Below are 25,163 nucleotides of genomic sequence, written 5' to 3'. Positions count from 1 at the left end.
TCTTTATTGTTTTGAAACCTCTGTATGTGTAATGTTTACTGTTCATTTTTATTGTTTACTTTATATTATCTACCTCACTTGCTTTGGCAATGTTAACACGTTTCCCATGCCAATAAAGCCCCATGAATTGAATATTCCATACAAAAATCTGCCGTTTCCAGCTACAATAGTCATTTACAACATTAACAATGTCTACACTGAATTTCTGATCAATTTGATGTTATTTTAATGGACAAAAAAATTGCTTTTCTTTCAAAAACAAGAACATTTCTAAGTGACCCCAAACTTTTGAACGGTAGTGTATATAATAGGTGGTGTCAGAGGAAAGCCCATAAAATTGTCGGAGACTCCAGTCACCCAAGTCATAGACTGTTTTCTTTGCTACCGTATTGCAAGCGTTACCAGAGCGCCATGTCTAGGACCAAAAGGCTTCTACCAACCAAGCCATAAGACTGCTGAACAACTAATCTAATGGCCACCGGAGTATTTACATTGAACCCCCCCCCCCCGTACTCGCTGTTTATCTATGCATAGTCACTTCACCTATCTACATGTACAAATTACCTCAACTAACCTGTACCATCGCACACTGACTCAGTAGCGGTACCCCCTGTATATAGCCTCATTATTGTTATGTCATTGTGTTACTTTTTATAATTTTTTACTTTTAGTTTATTTGGTAAATATTTTCTTCACTCTTCTTGAACTGCACTGTTGGTTAAGGGCTTGTAAGTAAGCATTTCACAATAATGTCTACACTTGTATTTGGCGCATGTGACAAATAAAGTTTGAGTTGATTTGCAGTCACACAGATAATTATTTGAGATGGTAGGCCACATGTCAGGTCATCTGGTGTCACACAAATTAAGTCAAGTTAAACTGTACATTTACAATTCTACCTTAATAATGCTAATTTAGGACTCACTATCAAATTATTATTTTGTAATCCATTGTGCACAGTTGTACTATCTCTAGAGCACCACAAGAGGGAGCACAAGCTGTACGACTCGATCCATACACCCTGTTTTGGGTGCAGCCTGGCCGCTTGAATGTGAGAGATCACGTGACGGCTCATTGCCATTGGTGAGCTCTCCCCATTATGGCGGAGAATGGATTGTCTCTTCTTTTCAAATTCATGTTTTGTGTCTTGATGCTGGTATTTTAACCCAGAATAGATTTCGCTTTTACTTAAAGCACACTTCGTTTTACTTCAACCACACTTCGTTTTAAGTCATGGCAGACCGTGGCGTGGATTTCTCTGGTATACCGAAAGAGCTTCGAGACCATTTGGCAGAGTTGGAATTGGAGCTATCGGAAGGTAAGGAGGGCGACGAGGGGACGAGGCCAGCAAGCTAGAGTAGTGAATTCAAATTCACCTCATGTAGTTACGCTAGATAGATAGACACCAGTTGCGGCTATCAAATTAGCGCTATGTATTATGTATCTCTTTGAGTATACATGGCAAATTGTAACATTTGAGTGTATTATAGCCATACACAATCGTGTTCTGCCAATGTCTGGCCAGCTAGCAACCCTTTTCTGCTAGCATTGCATTGACAGACAGCAGAAAGAGAATGGCTCAACCCCTGTGGCCACGGGCTCTCTTGTCTGTGACCGTCTCGCACTTGTCTACGTTCAATCTAGGTTCAATCGTTTCATAGCTATTTTATATGTAAAGCCATTGATTCATCTGTAAATAACTATGCAGATAAATACTAATACTATTTCGGTTGTGATTTAATGTCAAAGCCAAACTTGTCAGAGTCATCTGGCTATGACAGCTTGGTTTTAGCCAAAGCCTTTGTCTTTAGCAATCATGGGTCTTCTTGACCATCAGTTCAGGGTTGGCGTCAATAACCAGTAAGTCAGTGGATTTCGTAGTGTAATTTTGGATTTTCAGTTGGTTAATTCTGCATTGCACAACCTGAGACTCAATGTGTGTGTTTGTGATTGGAAGAATTGGAGATGACTAACGACAACATCATTGAAATGAAACATGAGTACTGATAGTCATCACATATCATAAATGCACCTATATTATGTTGGTATAACAACCTCATAGCACATGACAGGATGTGACATCATACGGTCCTCTGCATGGCTTGACCAGATAGGGTAATCTTTGGACACCAATGACATTTAGGCTCCATTGTTTTCTGAGGCACACTAAATATTAACTTGAGCTGTGTGTTTGTTGGGGTGGGGATGTGTGTGTGTGTGTGCACATGTGGCACATGCCCACCCCCGTCCCTCCCATCTCAAACAGCTGCAACACAGGGTATGACAGAATGGTGTTAAACATTTAATTCAACGGAATCGGTACTGTACTAAACGACCAGTTGATTGAAGAAGGGCCTGATTATGGTGGTGTGCTGCAACTTCTAATGGTCGCACCCATATTGATCAGGCCACATCGCACGCACCAAACGAGAGGAAGAATGGCTTGCACCATTTTAGAGTAATGTGTCATTCAGTACAAACTGCCACGCGACATAGGAAACGTTGAACCGAACTGAACGCAGCCCTGGTCTCCTCCTCCCTGACACCAGGGCAACGTTCAGAAGTCAGATGTTGTGGAACGTTACCAATAGAAATGCCATGAATATAGTTGGCATGATTCCTTATTCTACATGTCAGAGAAACAAGTTTGTTCTACGTAACATTCTATCTGCACGTTACACAATGTTGTGCCCTGCTCAAGGTGCCCCTGGGGTCTGTTCAGGAGGGTGCAACGTTTCAGAATGTTTACATATAAAATATAAGCCATTGAGTAGTACAACAGATATGAATGTCGGCCAGGTAGAGGGTTTGAAGCGTGTCAGCTCTAGTATATCTGCAACGTTCAATCTGACCGTTACACTTCACTGAAAACATCCCTGGGCTGAATGCATTCAGCTGGAGAAGCTTGCTCGCGCCATCACCAAACCAACTGATTTATGGATTGTGATTTGTCATTAGAAAGATAGCCCTTCAGATCGTGTAATAAAGGAGTGATAACATGGTCACAAAGTGGAAAGTAGAGACTAGATGTCATTAACATGTTTCACATGACTCATTCCATCCAGACTCTTTTTAGATGCAGCCCCTTGAATGACCACCCTAACCCAGATTCAGTAGGCTAGCCTGTGTGACACACACCACCCCTGTGACAGTAGCTAATCTATGCTGGAGTGTGCTTCAAGGGACAAGTGTCTAAAAATGAGTGACGTACACAACCATATTTTGTCCCCTGCCTGCCCAGCTCATAACAAACACCACCACAGAACCGAGACGGAGCGGAAATGCCTGTTGTTGGGTTGCTTAGATGAGAACAGAGGCAAGCCAAGTGGCCTCTTAAATAACAATCCAGTTCTCTGTGTGTGTGTGTGTGTGTGTGTGTGTGTGTGAGCAAAGCCCCCAGTGACCAGTGAGGACACAATGCGCCTCATTCAGCTGGTCACGGCCATGGTGGCATTTAGTGGGCCATTCAACTAAACTCTTTATCTGTGTCCCAATTGACACCCTAATCCCTTTATAGTGCACTTACTTTTGACCTGGGTAGTGCACTGTATAGGGAATAGGGTGCCATTTGGGATGCAGTTTTGCGTGCTGCAGTAGAAATGAGCTGCTCTTATACAAAAGGGAAGGGAGTGGTTGGACATAGTTCGGAGGATGATGTACTGTGTGTGTTCAAAGCCCCCATGTTGTTGTGTTCAGCCAGGAGTGACTAGACGTGACTCACCTTTCCTAGGTAACTAACGGATGTTTCTCCTCATTGAGAGTTGAGAAATGTCCTTCCGTCCTTAAAGTTTACAGAAGCATTTGGCTATTTTCTGCTTTCAGAGGTATTTGCTTTCGTCAGCAAGGGTTCACTGAGTTTACTTATGAATAATAGATTATTTGGGGTGTTTTTGATATTTGAATTAGTTTTGTCGGTTGCTGCTTTCATATTGTTCGATAGGAAACCGTTTTTTTTTACATTTTATTTTTAAATTTCCTCTCTTGAGTGTTTTCTGGAACATAATGTGGCATGAGTGTGTGGGTGTGTGCATCGGCGTGTATACAATACAGTATGATGAGGTCCTGCCCTACGTACTTACTGACTTTGCCTGCTGCTGTGGCCAGTGTGTGATTGGGAGTCCAGATTATTGCCAGTTGCCTCCTATCTAGGCCAGCCAGCCATTTGTGCCCTATCTGAGTCATTTATCCAGTGGGTCAGGCAGCACAGCAGAGGAACAGCATCTAAAAAGGCCCAGTCTGAGAAATAAGGGCATCCGCAGCAGCACAATGCCGTGCTACGCTATTATCCAGCCGTTAGTGGCAGCCCAGCAGACCTATAGGTTCAAGTAAGTAGGCCTATTTGCTTTTCTTTCAAAAGCTTTGAGCTGTGTTCGATTTGAGCTCGCCCTGGCGCAAGGTAACCAACAGAATAGTCCCAAAAGTGCCAAGCAAACCTCGCCCAAAACTTAAAGTATTTGAAAGAATTTGAATCCTGTTTGAACCCCAGTGATATCTGATGCTATCATCCACCAACTGCACCCATTAGTGACAGCACTGTAGATAGGAGATGATGGAGAACAAGAATAAGGCAGGTCCTTCAAGGTCCAATGCAGCCATTTTTATCTCCATGTCAAATAATTTCTGGGTAACAATTGTTTTCAGTTAGTGGTCAAAAAGAAACAAAAATAGCTTCTTAGCAAAGAGCAATTTCTCAAGCAAGGATTTTGATGGACTCTCTGTGAGTGTTCTGAGTAGGGAGGGAAAAACTGAACTAGCTGTTATTAGCAGAGAGGTTTGGATCTCATTCTTATTGGTCAAAAAAGGGAAATTCCACAGTAACAGAATTGTGCTGAGACTCAGAATGTTCCCTTAAAATGTATGCCAAACGAAAAACCATTGATCTCAAAAGTTTAACAAACCAATGCAGAAGGACTACTTTTAGGAATTTGCTGGTTGTGGTTGTATCCACTTTTTCCAATAACTCTGTGCTCTGAATTGTTATTCAAAGATGTCTGCAGAGACAATGGGGTGTCATCTATGACATGGCACCTTGACCTTGAAAATGTATTTTGGTTATTGAAGTGAAGTGGATTTACATTGTGGGTCCCTGATCTGTACTACACAGAAATGCATAATTATGGAAATGAATGTCATTGTCTTCATGGTGATGTATCCTAAATAGGTACACGAAACATGCAACATCCACCTGGCTATTATTTTAATAACCTCTGCTCCCAAACACGACCAAATTAGGTTTGTCCTGACCGGACTACATCTGAACCAATCATAGACGTCTATGTTTCACAAGTTTGGACAGCAGAATAGAGTTCAGTACAGCAGAGTAGAGTATAGTACAATACAGTATATTATAGTGTACTCCACTCTAGTGTGCTCTGTGTACTTTTCTGTACTTTACTATACTCTACTGTGCTGTCCAAACTTGTCAACCCAACTGTTGTGTGTGACTACTATGATTTCCCATTGTAGTCAATTGATTTGATAGTGGAATTTCCAGTTGTAATCACTTAATAACTCATGAATAAAACTGATTTCAGTAAAAACACCGCCTTAGACCGCTGCGCCACTTGGGGACCCCACTCGGGAGTGTTTAACATTGTTTTTTAATGACTACCCTCACGTATACAGTTATCTGTAAGGTCCTTCAGTGAGCAGTGAATTTCAAACACAGATTCGACCACAAAGACCAGGGAGGTTTTCCAATGCCTCGCAAAGAAGGACACCTATTGGTAGATGTGTAAAAATAAAAAAGCAGACATTGAATATTCCTTTGAGCATGGTGAAGTTATTCAGTACACTTTGGATGGTGTATCAATACTCCCATTCACTACAAAGATACTGGCGTCCTTCCTAACTCAGTGCCGGAGAGGAAGGAAACAGCTCATAGATTTCACCATGAGGCCAATGGTGACATTAAAAGAATTACAGAGTTTAATGGCTGTGATAGGAGAAAACTGAGGATGGATCAAAAACAGAATGAAAAGAAGGAAGCCTGCACAGAATAAAAAATATTCAAAAACATGCATCCTGTTTGCAACAAGGTACTAAAGTAATACTGCAAAAATGTGGCAAAGCAATTACCTTTTTGTCCTGAATACAAAGTGTTATGTTTTGGGCAAATATGACACATTGATGAGTATCACTCTACATATTGTCAAGCATAGTGGTGGCTGCCTCATGTTATGGGTATGCTTGTAATCATTAAGGACTGGGGAGTGTTTCTGAATTTAAAAAAGAAACGGAATGGAGCTAAGCACAGGCAAAATACTAGAGGATAACCTGGTTGTCTGCTTTCCACCAGACACTGGGAGTTAAATTCAACTTTCAGGAGGACAATAACCTAAAACACAAGGCCAAATTTACACTGGAGTTGCTTACTAAGACGACAGTGAATGTTCCTGATTGGCCGAGTTAGTTGTGACTTAAATTTGCTTGAAAATCTATGATAAGCCCTGAAAATGGTTGTTTAGCAATGATCAACAACCAATTTTACAGGGCTTGAAGAATTTTTAAAAGAATAATGCGCAAATGTTGCACAATCCAGGTGTGGAAAGCTCTTAGAGTCTTGCCGAGAGACTCACAGCTGTAATCGCTGCCAAAGGTGATTCTAACATGTATTGACACAGGGGGTTGAATCCTTATATTATTATTTATTTATTTAACCTTTATTTGTTAAGTCAGTTAGTAACAAATTCTTATTTAGAATGACGGCCACACCCGGACAACGCTGGGCCAATTGTGCGCCGCCCTATGGGACTCCCAATCACGGCCGCTTGTGTTACAGCCTGGATTCGAACCAGGGTGTCTGTAGTGACGCCTCTAGCACTGAACTAATCAAGATATATATTTATTTTTATTTGTTACAATTTTTCTTCCACTCTGAGATTAGAGTATTTTATGTAGACAATTAAATCAATTTCGAATCCCACTTTGTTACACAACAAAAGGTGAAGTGGTGTGAATACTTTCTGAAGGCACAGTATCTTAAAGATATGTGGGATTTGGGGTAAATGGTATTTTTAAGCACAAGGCAATGTTTCTTACAGAAGGCCAAGAAAATTCTTCCAAACAAAATGTGTTGCTATTATTTGGGAGGGGCCTTGGGAGGGGAACGGCACCGCAGTACCTCCAGTACCTCCAGGCTCTGATCAGGCCCTACACCCAAACAAGGGCACTGCGTTCATCCACCTCTGGCCTGCTCGCCTCCCTACCACTGAGGAAGTACAGTTCCCGCTCAGCCCAGTCAAAACTGTTCGCTGCTCTGGCCCCCCAATGGTGGAACAAACTCCCTCACGACGCCAGGACAGCGGAGTCAATCACCACCTTCCGGAGACACCTGAAACCCCACCTCTTTAAGGAATACCTAGGATAGGATAAAGTAATCCTTCTCACCCCCCTTAAATGATTTAGATGCACTATTGTAAAGTGGCTGTTCCACTGGATGTCATAAGGTGAATTCACCAATTTGTAAGTCGCTCTGGATAAGAGCGTCTGCCAAATGACTTAAATGTAAATGTATTTCTAATACCATTTTCTGACCTTTTTCTGGTAGGTGTTTTCTAACACCATCTTTTCCATCTGTTTGAACAGAAATCATTTTCACCACTTCACAGTATTATTCCAACCTCATAGTGTGGAAATATATATAAAACACAGGAAAATCCCATTTGACTGCATAGGGCCTTTAATGTCCCCTTCCTTCTCGTTGTTGCCGCATTCACACCAGGGGAACATGGTAGGGGTGAAAATGAGGTGCAACTCCACACTCCTCTGTTCATGCCAGGGGAACTGAGCAGCAGTTAACGACTTCGGTGACCCCCCCCCCCCCCCCCAATATTATTGCGTTTTCGTGTGTTGCACTTGCGTCTGAGTCACATGATACTGAACCAAAGACACAGATGGTTCCTGCCCTCCTGAGATTCTCTCTGCTGTTTACAGAACAACCGGTGCAGTGAGATTAAGATATCAGGACCTGCTTAGACAAAGCAATTGTAGCGGTAGAGCAAAGGATAGCAATATATGGGGAAATTAATGACTACAGTTTTGCTGTTATGAGTACACGATGCATGGAATGCAAATGCATAAATGTATGAAAGCGTGCATTTCTCATTTTAAATGTATGTAGTTCTGCCCTTGTGCTCTGCTTGCCTATTAATGTAATGTTTTACGTGGACCCCAGGAAGAGTAGCTGCTGTTTTCCTAAGAAATACTAAGTTGTCTGAACTGAACTGTGGAGGACGTGGATGGGATTGAGCCTACAGTAAAGTAGCATGCTGTTCAGTGTGCATGCCTGCCAGGGCCTAGAGCGATTCAGTTGAGAGAGATGACAAGCTTGTGACTGACAGACACTTCCTTCCGCTTGTTTTAGAACAGCTGATGAGCCTTTGTGCTATGTTGCACGTATGGTGGAGAAGGGAGAGTTTGAGTCCGGCCAGGAATGGGAACATGGGCTTTAAAGCTGAGCCATGCAAGTACATCAAGCTTGAATCTCAGCCAATCATCCCTCTCCTCTCTAGGGGCTTTAGAATCCACTGGCCATGATACACTGAGCCTTCTTGTACCAGATGTTTGTTTGGAACAAGCACTTGCTGTCAGTCTACTTTTACAGTAGAGCTTTTTGGACCAAGCACTTGTTGTGAGTACATAGGCAATACAGTACAGCTTTCTCTTCCAATTCATACCATATTGAAATGGGCTAGCCTATATCAAATTGACAGCCAGTTGTTGTATTCAGGTTGCATCTGTGACTTCTGTTTTGTGCCAAGTCTAATGGAGAATAGAGCGCAGGGCCGCATCTCCTTAACTCATTATTTGTTAGGCTAGGCTATATAACGATTTAGTCCAAACAGCTTGTGGGCTGTGAATAGTTAATGATGTCTCCCATCCCATGGTTCTCCTTTAGGATGGACCAAGGGCTGTGTTCCCTTCACTCCTTCAGGGCTGAATGAATAATTCACATGCTCTCATTAAACACCAGGAGACAAGGCTGTCACTACTCGGCCTCTGTCCCAGGAGGTAGGTGTGTGTAGGTGTGTGTCTGTCTGTGTGTGTGTGTCTGTCAGCCTACTTCACAGTTAAGAGTTGAGGCGTATGTGGCAACGACCTGTGTCTTGTTCAGTTGGCATGAAAGGAGAGAGGGTAGGAGGAGCGAGGGTAGGAGGAGCGAGGGTCGAGGGTTGAGTATTACCTGAATGAATCCCATAAGAAATGTGTGTTTTTTTATGACCCTGTAGAACAGTGCTCGCATCCCAATATCGTTACTAACTTGTATTATAAGTCACCATTTTAACCTAATGGCGAACGCGCATGAAGATTAGCTGAATTCAAATATGACGTTGTTGTTTTAGCACCATCCAGTGAGTTTTTTTTTTTAAACGACGCCGCGCAATATTGTTCAGTGTTCCGATAAATCAGCAAAATCTACTTGGTTTTGTAATTGTCGGCGTCTTCAAGCTAAAAATGGGATCATGTTTACTCTGCTAATGACCATACAAAAAAAGAGTAACGAGAGCATTGTACAATACAGGCGAACATAGGAATTTGTCGTGAGTGCATGGGGGCCGTCATCTTTATGCACCTTCGCTATTGTACACTGGCATGTTGTCTTTTGAGTTGAGGGTGAAATTGTACAGAATATGAGGCCTGCTCCAGATGCTGACTCTGACAGGAGATATTGTATCTTGGCTTAAATCATACCGACAAAAGCGTGACTTTTGACATGTTTACAGACATGGTCAAGGCTCTAAAGTGTGACCAATTTGGTTGCATATGCAACTAAATAATTTGCTGTGCAACCAGGAGTTTTATTTTGGGAGCACTGCGACTATGAACAAAAATTCTCCCAGATAATAATTGTATTCATACGTTTTCGCGCTGTACCGTTGTTTCCGAGTGCCCTAAAGAAACAAGTGATTGCACCATTACTACAGCGAAAACGGCTTGCTTCTAGCCCAACCAAGGCAAAGTTCTGACCCATATGACCGGCACCATAGCGGAAGGCCGGGACCACATTTTACATTCATAAACCATGTTGTGGGCAGTTCTAAAACTACTCGCATCTCAAAGTCGTCAACCATTTGTTTACATTGTCCAATTATGTTCCCTCGTTGGCTAGCTAGCTAACAACCTGCTAATTTAACCGATGTGAAATGGTTAGCTAGTTAGCGGTGGTGCGAGCTTAATAGAGGCTCAATCGGTGACGTCACTTGCGCTGAGATTTTGAGGTAGTTGTTGCCCTGCAAGGGCCGTGATGGGTAACAATGCTTTGTGGGTGTCAGTTGTCTATGTGTGCAGAGGGTCCCTGGTTGAAGCCCAGGTAGTGGCGAGGAGAGGGACAGAAGCTTATACTGTTACACTAACTTGACCAGTAATATGCAAACATTTGGGGGCACATGAAGAAAGTAAAAGGGAAATCAATGATCATCATAAATCTAAAGAGATTGTGTACAATTTGCAATGTAATGCATCTCAATAGGAATATAGTGCTTTTGCACAATGTCGAAAACTGATATTCCAAAAATGACTTTGTAAGTTCAATGATGGGTATTTTGTATCAACATTTTAGCTTTTATAATAAAGTTGTGTGTTTACAGTGTTACATATTTGTTTATAGGGCACAACATGTGCTTTGAAAGTAGCTCTAATTAATTCAGGTCCAATATAGGCTGTGTCTCAATCAATTTAATGTCTTATTTTCTGGTGCTCCTAAATTTCATGTGGTGCTCCTAACTTTTAAAGGTAGGAGCACCAGTGCTACCAATGAAAAATTATAATTTAGAGCCCCGGACATGATCTATATATATTCTCACTGTTAAACCATGCATGAAGTTAGCATTAGGGGCATTACTCAATGCAATTAAGATCAGCGTCCTCCCCTTCAGGGCAACGTTGTCAGTCACAGCATAGCAGAGCGAGAGAACCTGTTCAGTGCTCCAGTCACCGTAGGGCTGTTTGTGTTACTGTGAGTGGGATGCACCTCTTTCACATTAAAGCTATGATTCATAGAGCTATGACGGGTGGTTATAGGGGGCCTTGAGAAGTTGGGTGATTCACTCAAGTTCATTTCTCAAGGACAGACACGTAACATAAATTGGATGTGATGACTGACAAGGACATTTTTTTTTTCCTTCTCTGGTGCCCTTATTTTTCAGCACTGGTCATTTGGACAAATCACGACTTCGCAGGTGATCACATCTTTCGGAAGGGGAGGTAACAGTTGGCCCATCAGAGAGAGCGGGGTGGAGCTACAGTCCTGCTTCAGCTCCTCGTTCTAGTATCTTTTCTAACACGTCTGCCCACAGAACTTAATGGAGCATCTGATGCAACTCCGAAAGATTTTAGTTCTGGGTTTCCAAGATTACTCTCAAGTCACAACAACAAGCCAAGGCACTTGTAGTTCATGTCACCGGATAAACCTGAAATAGAGGATACGTGGTGATGTTGTGCTGCTGAAGCAGCTCTGTTGCAGAGGATGCGTTGCACAGAGCTGCTTTACTAAACTGCCTGGGAGTCAGTCAGCCAGCCTTTGTCAGAGGCCCACCAGGTTCTCATAGACATGTGCTAACACCTACCACCACTATAACCACCACATGCCAGTCACTCACTCACACCCAGTCGTTACAAGTTACAACTCTATCATCACACTGAAGCAGCAGAGAAGATGGGCGTTGGTACTAAAATACAACTGTCACTTTCTCTGATTTAGAGCTCTGAGATGGGAGGATCAGTGTGACAATGTCTCTCTAGACTAGAGCAGTATTCCTCACGCTTGGTCCTTGAGAGCTACAGAGTGTGCAGGGTTTTATTCCAACCCAGTATTTAGCCTACACAACTAACTTACATTGAACTGATCAATATTATGATCAGTTGAATCAGGTGTTTTAGTGCTAGGCTAGAGTAAAAGCCTGGACTTGTGACTCTCAAGAGCCAAGAGACAGGAACACTGCTCTACAGCCTTGGTGTCTTTCCCTGGGTCGTGTTCATTATGACACACTAACGAAACGTGCAACGGACCCTGAAAACCAGTGCTTCTTATTGGACAATTCCAGTTAGTCCCTCCCTGATCCAGTCTGTTTTGTTCCAATTGGTGCCGAATGAACACAATCCTGTTGTCAGAATGTGCTAACCGATGTTCTTGTTCTGGAGTCTGGAATCTTCCCCTCCAGCCCCATGTTATCCATGGCAACCATGTGACTGTTGGTGATGTTGGAGAATGCTGTTCTCACTAAATATAGGACCAAATAAACCTGGCGAGACAAATTCACTTTCATGGCTGAGCAGGGGGAAAACAAGCCACTCTTTGACACCACTTCACAAAAGCTATGCTGAAGTAGGGCCCCTTTAGAGACTCCATGTAGGACTCAGTAAGGCAGGCATATTTGTGTTTGTCCGTTCTCTTTCTCTTCTCTTCTCCTGTGCCCTGCTTGCACAGCCAAAGCAGAATGGTTTGTTGACACTGTTTCACACTGTCAGTCTAACTAACCGCTTGGCTTGGCTGCCATATGCGAGTCACGGTTACACACACACACATGGCCTACCGACATTGGCCTACCGACATTGGCCTACCGACATTGGCCTACTGACTGACTTTTTGCTACAGGAACATATTATCTCTCTCTCATCTCTTATCAACTCATTGTCTGTGGTATTTGACCTACACTCGTGAGATCAAGTTGGAGTGTTATGATAAAAATAAAGAACTTGATTAATGGTGTCAATTTGATGAAAAAGACCAGATTCTGTCGGTCTGCCTGTGTATGATTATGAACTGAGAAGCAACTTCAAACAAGCTGTTTGACTTTGGATAAATCTATATTTAGTCTCTCAGTAACGTTTTAGCATTCTAATCTTGTCCTCATTCTCCCAGTGTCCTCTCTCTTCAATCTCTCTTCATCTCTCCCTCCCTCTTTCTTCACCCCCCTCGTCCCCCCTGTCTCTCGGTCTCTTTATAACAGTGGGCTAGGCTCTCTGGATGTGGTCGTTAGACTGTGGACTGTTTGGACAGGGTGTGGAGAACACTGAACATTTTCTAAGCAGTTGGTCACTTTCTAAATATAAAACAAGCTCATGGGTTTAGCCAGAGCTGATTTTTGATAGTGGGCAACATAGTTTGATACGGTACTGGACTGTGTGGTGGGTGGTATGTGTAAAGGAATCCCATGGTGCTTGATATCTTTCTAAATCCCTGTGGACGTATGGTCTGTTACTGGGTTTATTCAATTTCATGGATATGTCATGGGATTTAGGGCTGATTTTGGTAGGGGGCATAGTTTTGTACAGTATCAGTACTGTCTCTGGTATGTGTAGCCTATGTCCCTGGGGGAAATCTTTAGGAATGTAGTTGTTGGTGGTCATTTCAACAATTGTTTATATCTTTCTAGTGCAGGCTATGTCGCTGCCTTGGGGATACTTTTCTGTACTCCAGTGGTTGATTTCAACAAAGTTGTGTCTGTCTAAATCCCTATGGACTGATTTTCCGTTACTTTGTTTGTGAGAATTCACAGTCCTCAGGAAACCCTCCCACCCTCCCACTGATCCTTATAATTTGTGTTTGTGTGTGTGTGTGTGTGTGTGTGTGTGTGGACCCCTTAATTCAACCCTCTAGAGGAAAGCCAGAACAAAGGGTATGAAAACACTGAATGGGTGTGGTTTAAAAGGTAAAGAAAAGTTCAGTTGACTGTAATAAGCTCTACATCAAGGTCTGTTAGACATTTATTAGTTTGAGGCTATCATTTCATAGGCTTGTACTAACTGAAGCCTATAGCAACTGTGTAACAACAACTGAATAACATTGAACTATACCTTAGAGCAGTGGTTCCGGACCCCTACAAACATTCAACCTCCAGCTGCGTACCCCCTCTCGCACCAGGGTCAGCATACTCTCAAATGTTGTTTTTTGCCATCATTGTAAGCTTGCCACACACACACACACACACTATACAATACATTTATTAAACATAAGAATGAGTGTGAGGTTTTTGCCACAACCCGGCTCGTGGGAAGTGACAAAAAGCTCTTATAGGTCAAGGTCACAAATAATAATATAATAATAAATAATTTTGCTCTTCATTTAGCCATCTTATATATAAAACCTTATTTGTTCATCAAAAATTGTGAATAACTCACCACAGGTTAATGAGAAGGGTGTGCTTGAAAGGATGCTCATAACTCTGCAATTTTGGGTTGTATTGGAGAGCGTCTCAGTCTTAAATAATTTTCCACACACAGTCTGTGCCTGTACTTAGTTTTAATGCTAGTGAGGGCCGAGAATCCCCTCTCACATAGGTACATGGTTGCAAAGGGCATCAGTGTCTTAATAGCGAGATATGGCAATTCAAGAAACTCAGCGCAGCCCTATCCAGACATCTGTCAGTGGCTTCTGATTAAATTCAGTTTTTACAGAACCGCTTGTTGCAATATCCTTTAGGCTCTCTTGTTCAGATATCTGTAAGTGGACTGGAAGCAGGACATGAAAGGGATAACGAATCCAGTAGTTTGTGTCGTCCGTTTCGGGAAAGTACCTGCGTAATGGCACACCCAGCACACTCATAGCGAAGCACCTAATACATTTCAAGCTTGAGTTAATTTGCACACAAAAAATCATACAATGATGGAAAGACCTGTGTGTTGTCCTTGTTAATGCAAACCGAAAAGAGCTCCAACTTCTTAATCACAGCCTCAATTTTGTCCTGCACATTGAATCTAGTTGCGGAGAGTCCCTGTAATCCTAGATTCAGATCATTCAGGTGAGGAAAAAAACATCACCCACATAGGCCAGTCGTGTGAAAAACTTGTCGTCATGCAAGCAGTCAGACAAGTGAAAATTATGGCCAGTAAAGACAAATTTAAGCTTGTTTCTCTATTAAAAAATGTGACCATACTTTGCTCCTTGATAACCAGTGCACTGGTATGTTGTAAAAACTGTTACATGGTCGCTGCCCATATCATTGGATAATGCAGAAAATACACGAGAGAATACACAAAGTGAACCATTTTCACTGTAGTGTCCAAAACATCTTTCAAGCTGTCAGGCATTGCCTTGGCGGCAAGAGCTTTTCGGTGGATGCTGCAGTGTATTCGTGGTGTCGGGAGAAAATGCTTGCACGTGCGTTACCACTCCACTATGTCTCCATGTCATGGCTTTTGCGCCATCAGTACAGAAACCAACACATCTTGACCAACAAAGTCCATTTGATGTCACAAAGCTGTCCAGTACTTTAAAAATATCCTCTCCTGTTGTCCTGGTTTACAGAAGAGGATGTCTTCCTTAATTGACACCCCCATAAACGTAACGGACATACACCAGGAGCTGTGCCAGGCCCGCCACGTCTGTTGACTCATCCAGCTGTAACGCATATAATTCATTGGCTTGTATGCAAACCAGTAGTTGTTTCAAAACATCTCCTGCCATGTCACTGATGCGTCGTGAAATAGTGTTGTTTGATGAAGGCATTGTCTATATAGTTTGTTTGGCCTTTTCCCCAGCATTGTCCTAGCTATATCCTCTGCAGCAGGAAGAATTAAGTCCTCCACAATAGTATGGGGCTTGCCTGTCCTAGCCACTTGGTAGCTCACCATATAAGATGCTTCTAGCCCCTTCTTATTAATGATATCTGTTGCTTTTATACATGTCTTACTACTCGAAAGTCATCTTATTTCTCGCTCCAAAAACTCCTGTGGCTTATTTTTCAAATTGGCGTGATTCGTTTCTAAATGTCTGCGCAAGACTGAAGGTTTTCCGCGAGAGAGTAACGGTTAATGTGATCAAGTGTTAATTATTTGACTCTGCTACCTGTATTTGACATTGTTGTTATTTCTCTGAACACTAGATTGTTTCATTTTATTTTTGGCAGTGAAACGAGGCTACTCGGGCGAGTCAAAAATGTATAGCCCTGTTGGAAAATCTAAATGTACTGTTTGAAAATGTGGGGGGAATAAAATTCAAAATTATTATTTTTATGTGAATCACATTTTTCTTGAGCGTACCCCTGACGGCATTGGGCGTACTCCAGTTTGGGAATACCTGCCGTAGAGGAAGTGTTATTATAACCATTACAATCCATTAGTGAAAATTAGTCCAGTCTTAGTCACTTCCTGAATATGAGCTAAAACATGTCATGTTATGGTCAGCTAGAGACGTCTTATTGCTGTAGTAGTGGGTTATGTTATGCAATAGCCTGTGTCAGTGAATGGTGTCATTGACGACTGAGGGGGTAATGGGTTGGCCTAATGAGGTAATCCGTCTGTCACTGTGATGACTACTGGGAGGTAAGGAAGCAGGACTAGCAGTATCTGTTACACAAACTCATCTCTGTGTGTGTTCATCTGTATCTTCTCCCACACAGACTCCAATGACACACTGATGACTGTGGTGGTCTGGATGGTATCACAGGTCCTCTGTTCACCTCTAGTTACTCCTGCCCTGTCCCCCCTCAAAGAGACCTGGCATGCTCCTCCTCTGTCTTGACCCACTGCAACGAGCTCTAAAGAATGCAGTTAGTTTAAACCCTGCCAGAATCCAGACCCGAATAATCCTTTCTTTAAATCAAGACTTCCTCTACCAGTTCAAAACAGTACTACTCTATTGGTGTGGGAACTAGCTAATACGATTACAAGATGTAGCCTACCTAGCCCAATATGTAGCCTGCCTCCCGAGTGGCGCAGAGGTTTAAGGCACTGCATCTCAGTGCTAGAGGCGTCACTACAGTCCCTGGTTTGATTCCAGGCTGTATCACAGCCAGCTGTGATTGGGAGTCCCTTAGGGTGGCGCACAATTTGCCCAGCATCGCCCGTGTTAGGGTTTGGCCGGGTTATGTCGTAATAGTAAATAAGAATTTGTTCTTAACTGACTCGCCTAGTTAAATAAAAAATAACATTAAAATAAAAAATACAATCAGTGAACTAAGCTTGGTTTGAGAATGTGATTATCAATAATACATATAGGCCTATTCTATCTTGCACCTCTTCTTGCCTTTTACATTAAGTTTATATTTTAGTATCGGCCAACAACATACTATGTAGTATTTCAGACAGTACTCTTCCTTGGCCAGCTCGACTGTGTGAGTGTGTTGACCTTAGTGAGTCAGTGTGACATAGTAGAGTTCAGTAGGGGAGAGTAGGCTAAAGCGTCAAACATACATTTACCGCTGTGAACTATCATCATACTTCCACGTCTGGATAAGAGCCAATTAAACAAGGCTTGTAAATATGTCATTGTGGCCAGCGGCTCTGAACCAAGATTTCATCTTTACTGAGTCCACTCCAGATTAGGCTGCAGTTTATGAACAGCAGACCCCAAGGGGGAGTTACTACCCCCAGCTATGGTGGGGGCGTGGGAGAGCGGAGACGGCGGCTCTGTTCTGTGCCAGACTCCAGGCTACATTTAGCCAAGCTATAGGCAGGGAGAAATCCCTCCTCTTCTCCAATCTCCACTACCCACTCCATCCTCCACCCCTGCAGTGCAGCGCAGCAGCCTCCCAGGCTCCCACTTCAGCAAATTCCACTCATCCTCCAGCTCAAGACCAATCCTCCATTCCCCCCTGCACCTTTCTTCCCAACATCCATAACTCCATTTGAATAAGAGTTTCCCGTATTACTTTACCCTCCCACCCCACTTTCCCACACTGTCTGATCCAGGCCAACACTTTTTCTCCACACAAAAACTGTCTATCATCGTTCTCGCTCAGATTCTCACGACTAGCCTATAAGCCTTCTTATAGATAATCCACAGTTTGTTACTTCATTCCTCAAAATGAAATAGTTTAACATTTGTAGCTCTTGTAAATTGCTGAGTCAGTCAGTGAAGGTTTAGAAGGTACCTAAACACACCTACTTTGTTGCTGCTATACAGTTGTCTGACTGTTAGCATACTGGCTAGGTTAATAATGGTGATTACTGTTGGGACCTTAGCCTACATTGATGCTAGCTCTCTAGTCTACAGTATTCTTGCACATCCAGACATTCCACCGTATTCCTAGAACGGCCGGAGTCGAGGCTAGCTTCATGGTCATGTGAGAGACTTCCCTGTGGTGTGGAGTCCAACCTAGTGTGACTTCGCTAACCTCTCCCTGGCAGGTACTGTCTGCCTCCTTCCCACCCACTCATCAGTAGCCTACATGATGGCTCATGGTCCCGCTGTCTGAACTACTGAACCTGCTTACTAAGGGGACGTTTCATATGATTTCAGTCAGTTTCTGACTGCACCCCTTTTGATTTGAACTAAACCTTGCCCATGGTAGGAGTGTTCGGGAGGTAACTTGGACCTGAATGCCAAAACAATCAGGAGCTAGAGGTGCATAAATTGACCAATTTTGCATACCCCACCATACCATGGGACATCCATGTTTCAATCACAAAAACAATAGAGGTTTTAGTTTTGCTAATATACAGGTAAACTAAACTCGAGCTCTAACACCCTCCTCTCTCACTTTAGAAAGACAAAGGGCCGTTATGTAGGGAGTGCTGCCTGACTGCATGGCAGACTAGTGTTTCAACATAGCTCTGTGTGACACCACCAGGGAAAGTGAAGTATCATGTTTCACTGCAGTAATGTTGTAGTATTAATGTAAAGTGATACAGGCCAGGGCTGACGGCTACTTAAATTAGAACAACTCATTTCAACACTCACGGTAACCTCAAATAGGAAAAATATTCAATCCACCACAACCATCCAAGGCTCCGTCTGGATCTGTAAACATATTGAAGCTAATCTATAACAAACCAGTTAAAAGTGAGGTGATACAAGTTCATCTACAGGCACGGACAGACTGGCCAAGGGCGGAGAGACATGATTATGATAAAGTGACAGTAGTCAGCCCTAGTTATCCCCCTTGTCAGATTTTGCATAAAATAATCTGATTACAGAGGGAGTTGTGGATTACGGCAGGCATGAGATGGGAGTGTGTTTGGAATGGAGATAATAGATGATAGAGAGGTCTCAGCGGGAATGTCCCACTCCCTCTGACCTGTACTGTACGCACTACTCTGCTAATGGAAGAGAGATGGTATTAGTTATAATGATGAGCTGAGTCAATGTAGATTTTTATTGCCTTCTGATCTATTAACAGGACCTCTGGTTAAATTCTGAGTTTGTTTTTCAGCCCAACAGCAGCCCCTCAACTTGGTTTGGTGACAAGAGTGATCTGGCTGGAAAAATGTAACCATTCTCAAATGCATAGACCGTTATTGATGCAAGGACCTTTATGGATGCCAGAGTTGTATTGTCTCTCCTCTCTTACCAGTCTTTCTGGTTAAGACAGTGGGATTGTCTCATGTTGTAGTGTTCCTAGTTCAGGCTGAGGGGAACTGATAGTGTGCCTGTGGAAAGAGGAAGTGGGAGATAAAGATGTTGCTTCCTCCCAGAGCTGCATGGGACCAGCCACCAGTCCGATCCGTCCATTCAACCGTAATTAGACCTGTCGATCTGCATACGTTCAGTAGGGGGCGGACTGATCACAGAGGGGTCATTTACCGACATGTTGAGAGACATTTATACAGAGCAAGAGGTTGTGTGTACGTTATATGAGCATATGTTTTCGCTGTGTTCTACAACGCTCCGCTGTGGTACACATGTATGGGGGTGGGGGTGGGGGGGTCAACACAGGAAGACACAGATCAGTTTAGAATTGATTGACATCCGTTGCCACTTTCAGCCACAACCTCAAGAATAACAATGAGAATGATGTTGAGTTTATCACTTTACATTTTGGATGTCAGTGTGCTGCTAACATTAAAGCTTCCTCCACTGCCCCTGTCATCATACCCGACTCGAACCAGTGATCCTCTGCTCACAAACACACGTAACCGTGCACACGTAACCGCCCTCCTTGACAACATACCAGCCATTTGAGTCAAAAAAAGATCTAATTCGATAGCTCCACCGGCGACATTCCAAGCTGCTGTGGAGTGAGTTTACGGTACGTTCTTAACTCCGTTTCACAAGCTCTAAAATGGATAAAGATGCATTGTTACTAAAGATGTTGTTTACTCACACCATTTCACAATGAATTCAACTGTTTCAGGAAGGGCTTAGTGTCCCTGAGCCAGGATTCCCAACGCCCCCTATTCTCAAATGCTTAGTTTAGCGTATTTACAGTGACTGTAGTCTAATCTGATTTTGTGTGTGTGTGTGTTAGTTGGGGGTGTGTGGGCGTTAATCAGCGCATTACCACACCAACCCAGTCCTCCTGTCTGCTAGCATCAACCATTAGCTCATCCCAGGCTCATCCAAGTCTCTTAGAATAGAAACTACTACAGTTCTCTCTCCTTAGTTATCACTGACCATGACCATATTCCTAATCTACCAATACTGCTGTGGAAGCTATAAATGGTAGCCTATTTTATATTTAGGCCTAAAGTACATATTAAATACCATTTTAGTTACAGCATTTACTCTGGTTGAGTTATACATGAAGAAGTGTTGGTTAGTAGTTGAATGAAATACGGTAGCTAGACTGCTACCCTAGCATGGCAAGAAATCTCTCTGGGGTCAGTTACTAGTCTGTATATTAGAACAGCATTTACAGTGCTGACCTCAACCCCACCAAGGTCAAAGTTTAACATGAAGAAACATAATCACCAGTGAACTAAGGGGTTGAGCTGAAAGGATGAGCTGTCCAAGGGTGTTGAGTGGCTGAATGACTATATAATGGAACATCAGACTAATTCCTTGATAAAATGGCATAATATCCACCCTGGCCTCCCTATGGGTTAAATGTAAAAAGGGGTCAGTAATGACAGAATGGCTTTAACATTAAAGCCAAACAACTAGTTAAGGTAAACTGTGTGTTTTTGTATTTCTATAAACTGGTCTGGGAACAGTGGCAAGCGAGGGAGAGGAGGCGGGTCAATGACCTCAAGCTGACCCTTGTGCTTCAGCTGTCTGTCAGAGATCAGACCTTAAGGCGTCAGCATGCTTCAGTTTGGCTGACGCCTAGCCGAACTCAGCTAACCGAACAAGTGTCCTCGCATACTCCCTTAAAAGACCTTCTTTTAAGTAAAGGGAGAAGATGGTAATGTAATGAGGGCAGTGTATGATAAGTGTGTAACTTAATCATGTTTAGGGAGTCAGATCTCTCAGCCCTGCTGACGGGAGCTGTGCGACGGTGCCATGACGTGCACCGTACACACGCTTCCTCTCTGTACTCTGGGTCCTTTCCCCTCCCCACCAAGAACAGAGAGTCCAGGAAGCTCCCAAAACCTCTCATATCCGACTGATAAACACACACACACACACACACACTGACTGAGACACACTCACTGAGACAGAAACAGATATGAAGTGTAAACACATACTGGTGCTGGGTGATATGGCTTGGGAAAAAAAATCTAATTTATGGGTGATTCATGATATACTGTATATCTCAATTTTTGGGGGGGTTCCTCTAAATAAGCATTGTTGTATAATTAAAGATCAAATACACTGCATTTCAAACAGTCAGCCATAATCTAATAAATTGTGAAGTTATATCTAGATTTAAATAAAAGCCTTCCATAACCATAAATACCTAATAATTGAATCCAAATAGTTCAACCTGCTTTTTTGTTGTTGCAATAATCACTGATCTGGCTTTCACGTCTGTCTATTAAAATTCCCTTTTTTGTGACAAACTTAACTAGATCCATGCATAATGCACATCCACTAATAATGTCTAACTTTTTGTAGCAGGTATTAGACTATAGAACATTAAGAGGTCTCATCAACAATCGCTAAAGCCCACGAGCTAGTGATTAGCCAGCTAATCTTTATATTTCAGGTTTAGCCAACTTGGATCTATTTGCTAGCTAACAAGGTCGAATTGTTATGAACACACCCTTCTGTCTGTCTTCAACTGTTTGAAAAGCATGTTAGTCTGTCCACTTTGTTCAGATGTTGAAATCAAGTGGCCTACCTTATTTCTCAGTACCTGAGACCAGTCCGGTCTTGAGACCACATTGAGTCTCTTCTTGTCTCGGTGGGCATTGCGTATACTCACTTCTTAATCCCCACTGATGCGTATCAAGTAGTGTAGTGAAGGTATACAACTTATCAATTATGTAGTACAATAAGGGAAATCATGGACAAAGTAGCCTACACAATTGCGACGCACGCCAAATATATTTACATGCACCCCTAGTTTCAGCGGAATATCATCTGCAGGCAGCAAGAGTGCAGCTCTGAACTGGTTTTGGCATGGAGCTGTTCACAGAAGAATGACATCGGTAGCCGGTTGGGTAGGAAAGATGTTTGAATTTATATACCAGCTAACTAAAGCAACAATGGGTATGCAAACCAGGTATTCAAAAGGTTTATTCCGAAGTGTTGGTTAGTAGACTATTTGTGATGCGCAATTGTCATCATGTGTAGTTTGCATCGGGGCGTAGACATGGATGGGCCTGGGTGGACAGAGGCCCACTGGGGAGCCGGGCCCTGACTGGCCCACCCAATCAGATTGATGTGGTTTAAGCATTGTTGTTGACCCTAACCATGTTTGTATTTTTTATATTAAAAAAGTGTGAATTTCAGAGTGAAAACTCTTTAAGGTACACACGGGGTGCATTTCCTTCACTGGGCAAAATTAGAGTATAGCAAATTCTCCAGGCACCACTACTCCACTGCATAGGGCGATGGAAAGAGCAGTCACACACAGCATAATACTAAAGGATAAGCAGTCAAACTCTGACATAATCCATTAGGTCCCAATCGTAAGAATTCAAAACACAACCATTAAGCATTTCCCAATCGAAATGTACAACTATTACTTCCCATTACAAAATAGTAAACCTATAGTTTCAAGTGGAACTGACAGCGTTTTGACTACTTTGCAGATATGAAACAAACAATCATAATATCAGTCAAAAGTTTGAGGTTTTAAAAATAGGTTGTATTTGACTCGATGTATAATTCACCAATACATTTCTTGGTAGTCCTAGATCAGGTTGTAAATCACAGCTGGCCTGGTACATTGTTTTCTGCCTCCCATTCGGGGTGCACTGTTTCAGTTTAAATGACTTAATATTCTGGACAAAAAGGGACGAATGTAACTAAAGGTTGGGAATGTCAATACAATCAATCTAGCAAGGGCAATGATCAAAGTCAGTCGTACCATGGCTAATAGGCTAGCGTATATATTTATGTAGCAAGCGAAAAACACAAAGCCTAATGTTAGCTAGCTAGCTGCCAGCATGGTGTCATGACGTTGAAGAAGTGAGTGAGATACTGACTTTTCCCCCTCATATTGTTTTTTGGTGGATATACACAGCTAGTGATACAGGTGTCATTTGGTTAGCTAGCAAGAACTTGAACGACTTATCTAGTTAGCATATCTCTTGTGTTTGAAAATTCACTCTGGCTATCTACTCTTTCAGAGCACTCTCGTCAGAGCGCAGAACAACTGATGAATTTATGAACGCGCAACATCGCTGAATATGACTGGTGTCTGTTAACATAGGCAATAAAAGTAATAATTAGTCAAGAATGCTCTAGATAACATTCAAACAGCCTAACCAGGTCTGTTACGGTGAATAAAATGGTCAGAGTGAGGTGTTCTTTCATTTGTGTCTGGAAGTAGCAGGCTAGCCAACTTTAGCCAGTTAGCATGGGTGCTTGGTTGGAACAAGCATGCATTGGCAGGCAAGCTGCAGAAGGAAGTGGAGGCTACAATTCCCCATTGCAATTTTGACAGCCAACTAGCTGAAAAAGTTTGAGAGGGTTTATCTAATGTTCCTCTGTTCGATTTTAGCTCTGGCTAGCATGTTGATCGTGTTGTTGATGTGCATAACTGAGGGAGATAGAGCCTACCTTTTCATGGTTGTTTGATCAATAGGACTGTAAAGTTCCCATATGTAAGAGGACTCCCATGGTGTTTACATATTTGCAGAAATCCATTCCGGTGTATTTTGTGGCTTTATTTTGGCAAATGCATTCTAATGACCTAAAGTCGCGCGGTTGCAACTGCTTGTAAACATACAGTCCAGTTCAAAGGGAATGATGGCAGGCCTGTGTGGCAAATGGCTTGTTTGTATAAAGGCGTACTGTTATACTCTATAGTGCACCAGTCTGTGTAGACTCCAGTCCTGGACAAGACAGGTGTTTTTTTTGGTTTTATTTACTATTATTTTAGTATTTTTATCTATTAATTGTCCAAACACACTGCCGCTTTCCCGCTCTACATTGCTATCGAATTTTCACAAATGCCTTAGTATATGTAATTCCTAAACATTGTAAGAATTTATGAAATGTCCATATTGAAGTGGTCGCTTTTCGGAGTCATTCTTCCTGGGGGTGTATATGAACAGATTTTTATAAGATTTAATTTAGCTAAAATGCTGTTAGTTCCACTTTAAATGCAATAATGTTTCACACACAGAAGTTATTTTCAAAGAGATGGCTAACAGCAGCAAGCGCGCTGCAATATACAACACAGTTCCCCTCACCAGATGATCATTTGGAACCTTACTTCTTGTTGAAAGTTATTCTTGAAAAGGGTGACGCAAACAAATTAGCAACAACATCCTCTTTAATAAAATCTGCTGTAGCTGCGGCCGCTGCAAACTAGCCGACAACAAATGCTAGCTAGCTAGACCATGGGATAACTACTGCTCGCTATTGCACGGTGACCTGTTGTTCTTCAAGAAGGCAGAAGTTTCCATACGTTTTTGTAAAAAATGTCCCACCCATTAACTCGATGTGATTGGTTGATTCCAATGTCACTCAAATTTTTTTGCCCTAATACAGTTGAATGACATATCATCTAGCTTCTCATGGCCTAGCAAATGGCTGACTTGGCTAGCTAGACTTATCTCCACAGTGTCAACCCTTTAATTTCTAACAAAAACTGAGGAGATTAAATCAGAACATCCTTGAAAATAATAATATACAGTGCCTTCGGAAAGTTTTCAGACCCCTTGACTTTTTCCACATTTTGATACTTTGCAGCCTTATTCTAAAATTAAATAAAAACATATCCGCAGCCATCTACACACAATACCCCTAATGACGAAGCAAAAACAGGTTTTTAGAACTTTTTGCAAATGTATTAAAAAACAACTTATTTACATAAGTATTCAGAACCTTTTCTATGACACTCAGTTGCATCCTGTTTCAATTGATTATCCTTGATGTTTCAACAACTTGTTTGGAGTCCACCTGTGGTAAATTTAAATTGACTGGACATGATTTGAAAAGGCAC

The 25,163-nt window shown here is 42.3% G+C and overlaps 1 protein-coding gene across 3 annotated transcripts in view; it reads left to right on the top strand.

Annotated features, from left to right (window-relative positions):
- The first annotated feature begins 1,082 nt into the window (after positions 1 to 1,082).
- Positions 1,083 to 25,163, top strand: part of LOC135528525 (disco-interacting protein 2 homolog B-A) — a 76,235-nt gene continuing 52,154 nt past the window's right edge. For all 3 annotated transcript variants that reach the window (XM_064957671.1, XM_064957670.1, XM_064957672.1), the window contains exon 1: positions 1,083 to 1,318. In XM_064957671.1, coding sequence (XP_064813743.1) covers positions 1,234 to 1,318 — 85 coding nt within the window. In that variant the 5' untranslated portion in view covers positions 1,083 to 1,233. The remainder of the gene's footprint in view (positions 1,319 to 25,163) is intronic.

This window comes from Oncorhynchus masou, chromosome 33, assembly GCF_036934945.1.
Source record: "Oncorhynchus masou masou isolate Uvic2021 chromosome 33, UVic_Omas_1.1, whole genome shotgun sequence".
Classification (NCBI taxonomy): Eukaryota; Metazoa; Chordata; class Actinopteri; order Salmoniformes; family Salmonidae; genus Oncorhynchus; species Oncorhynchus masou.
The sequence above is the reverse complement of the archived record's forward strand: the minus strand, read 5'-3'. Positions and strand labels throughout refer to the sequence as shown.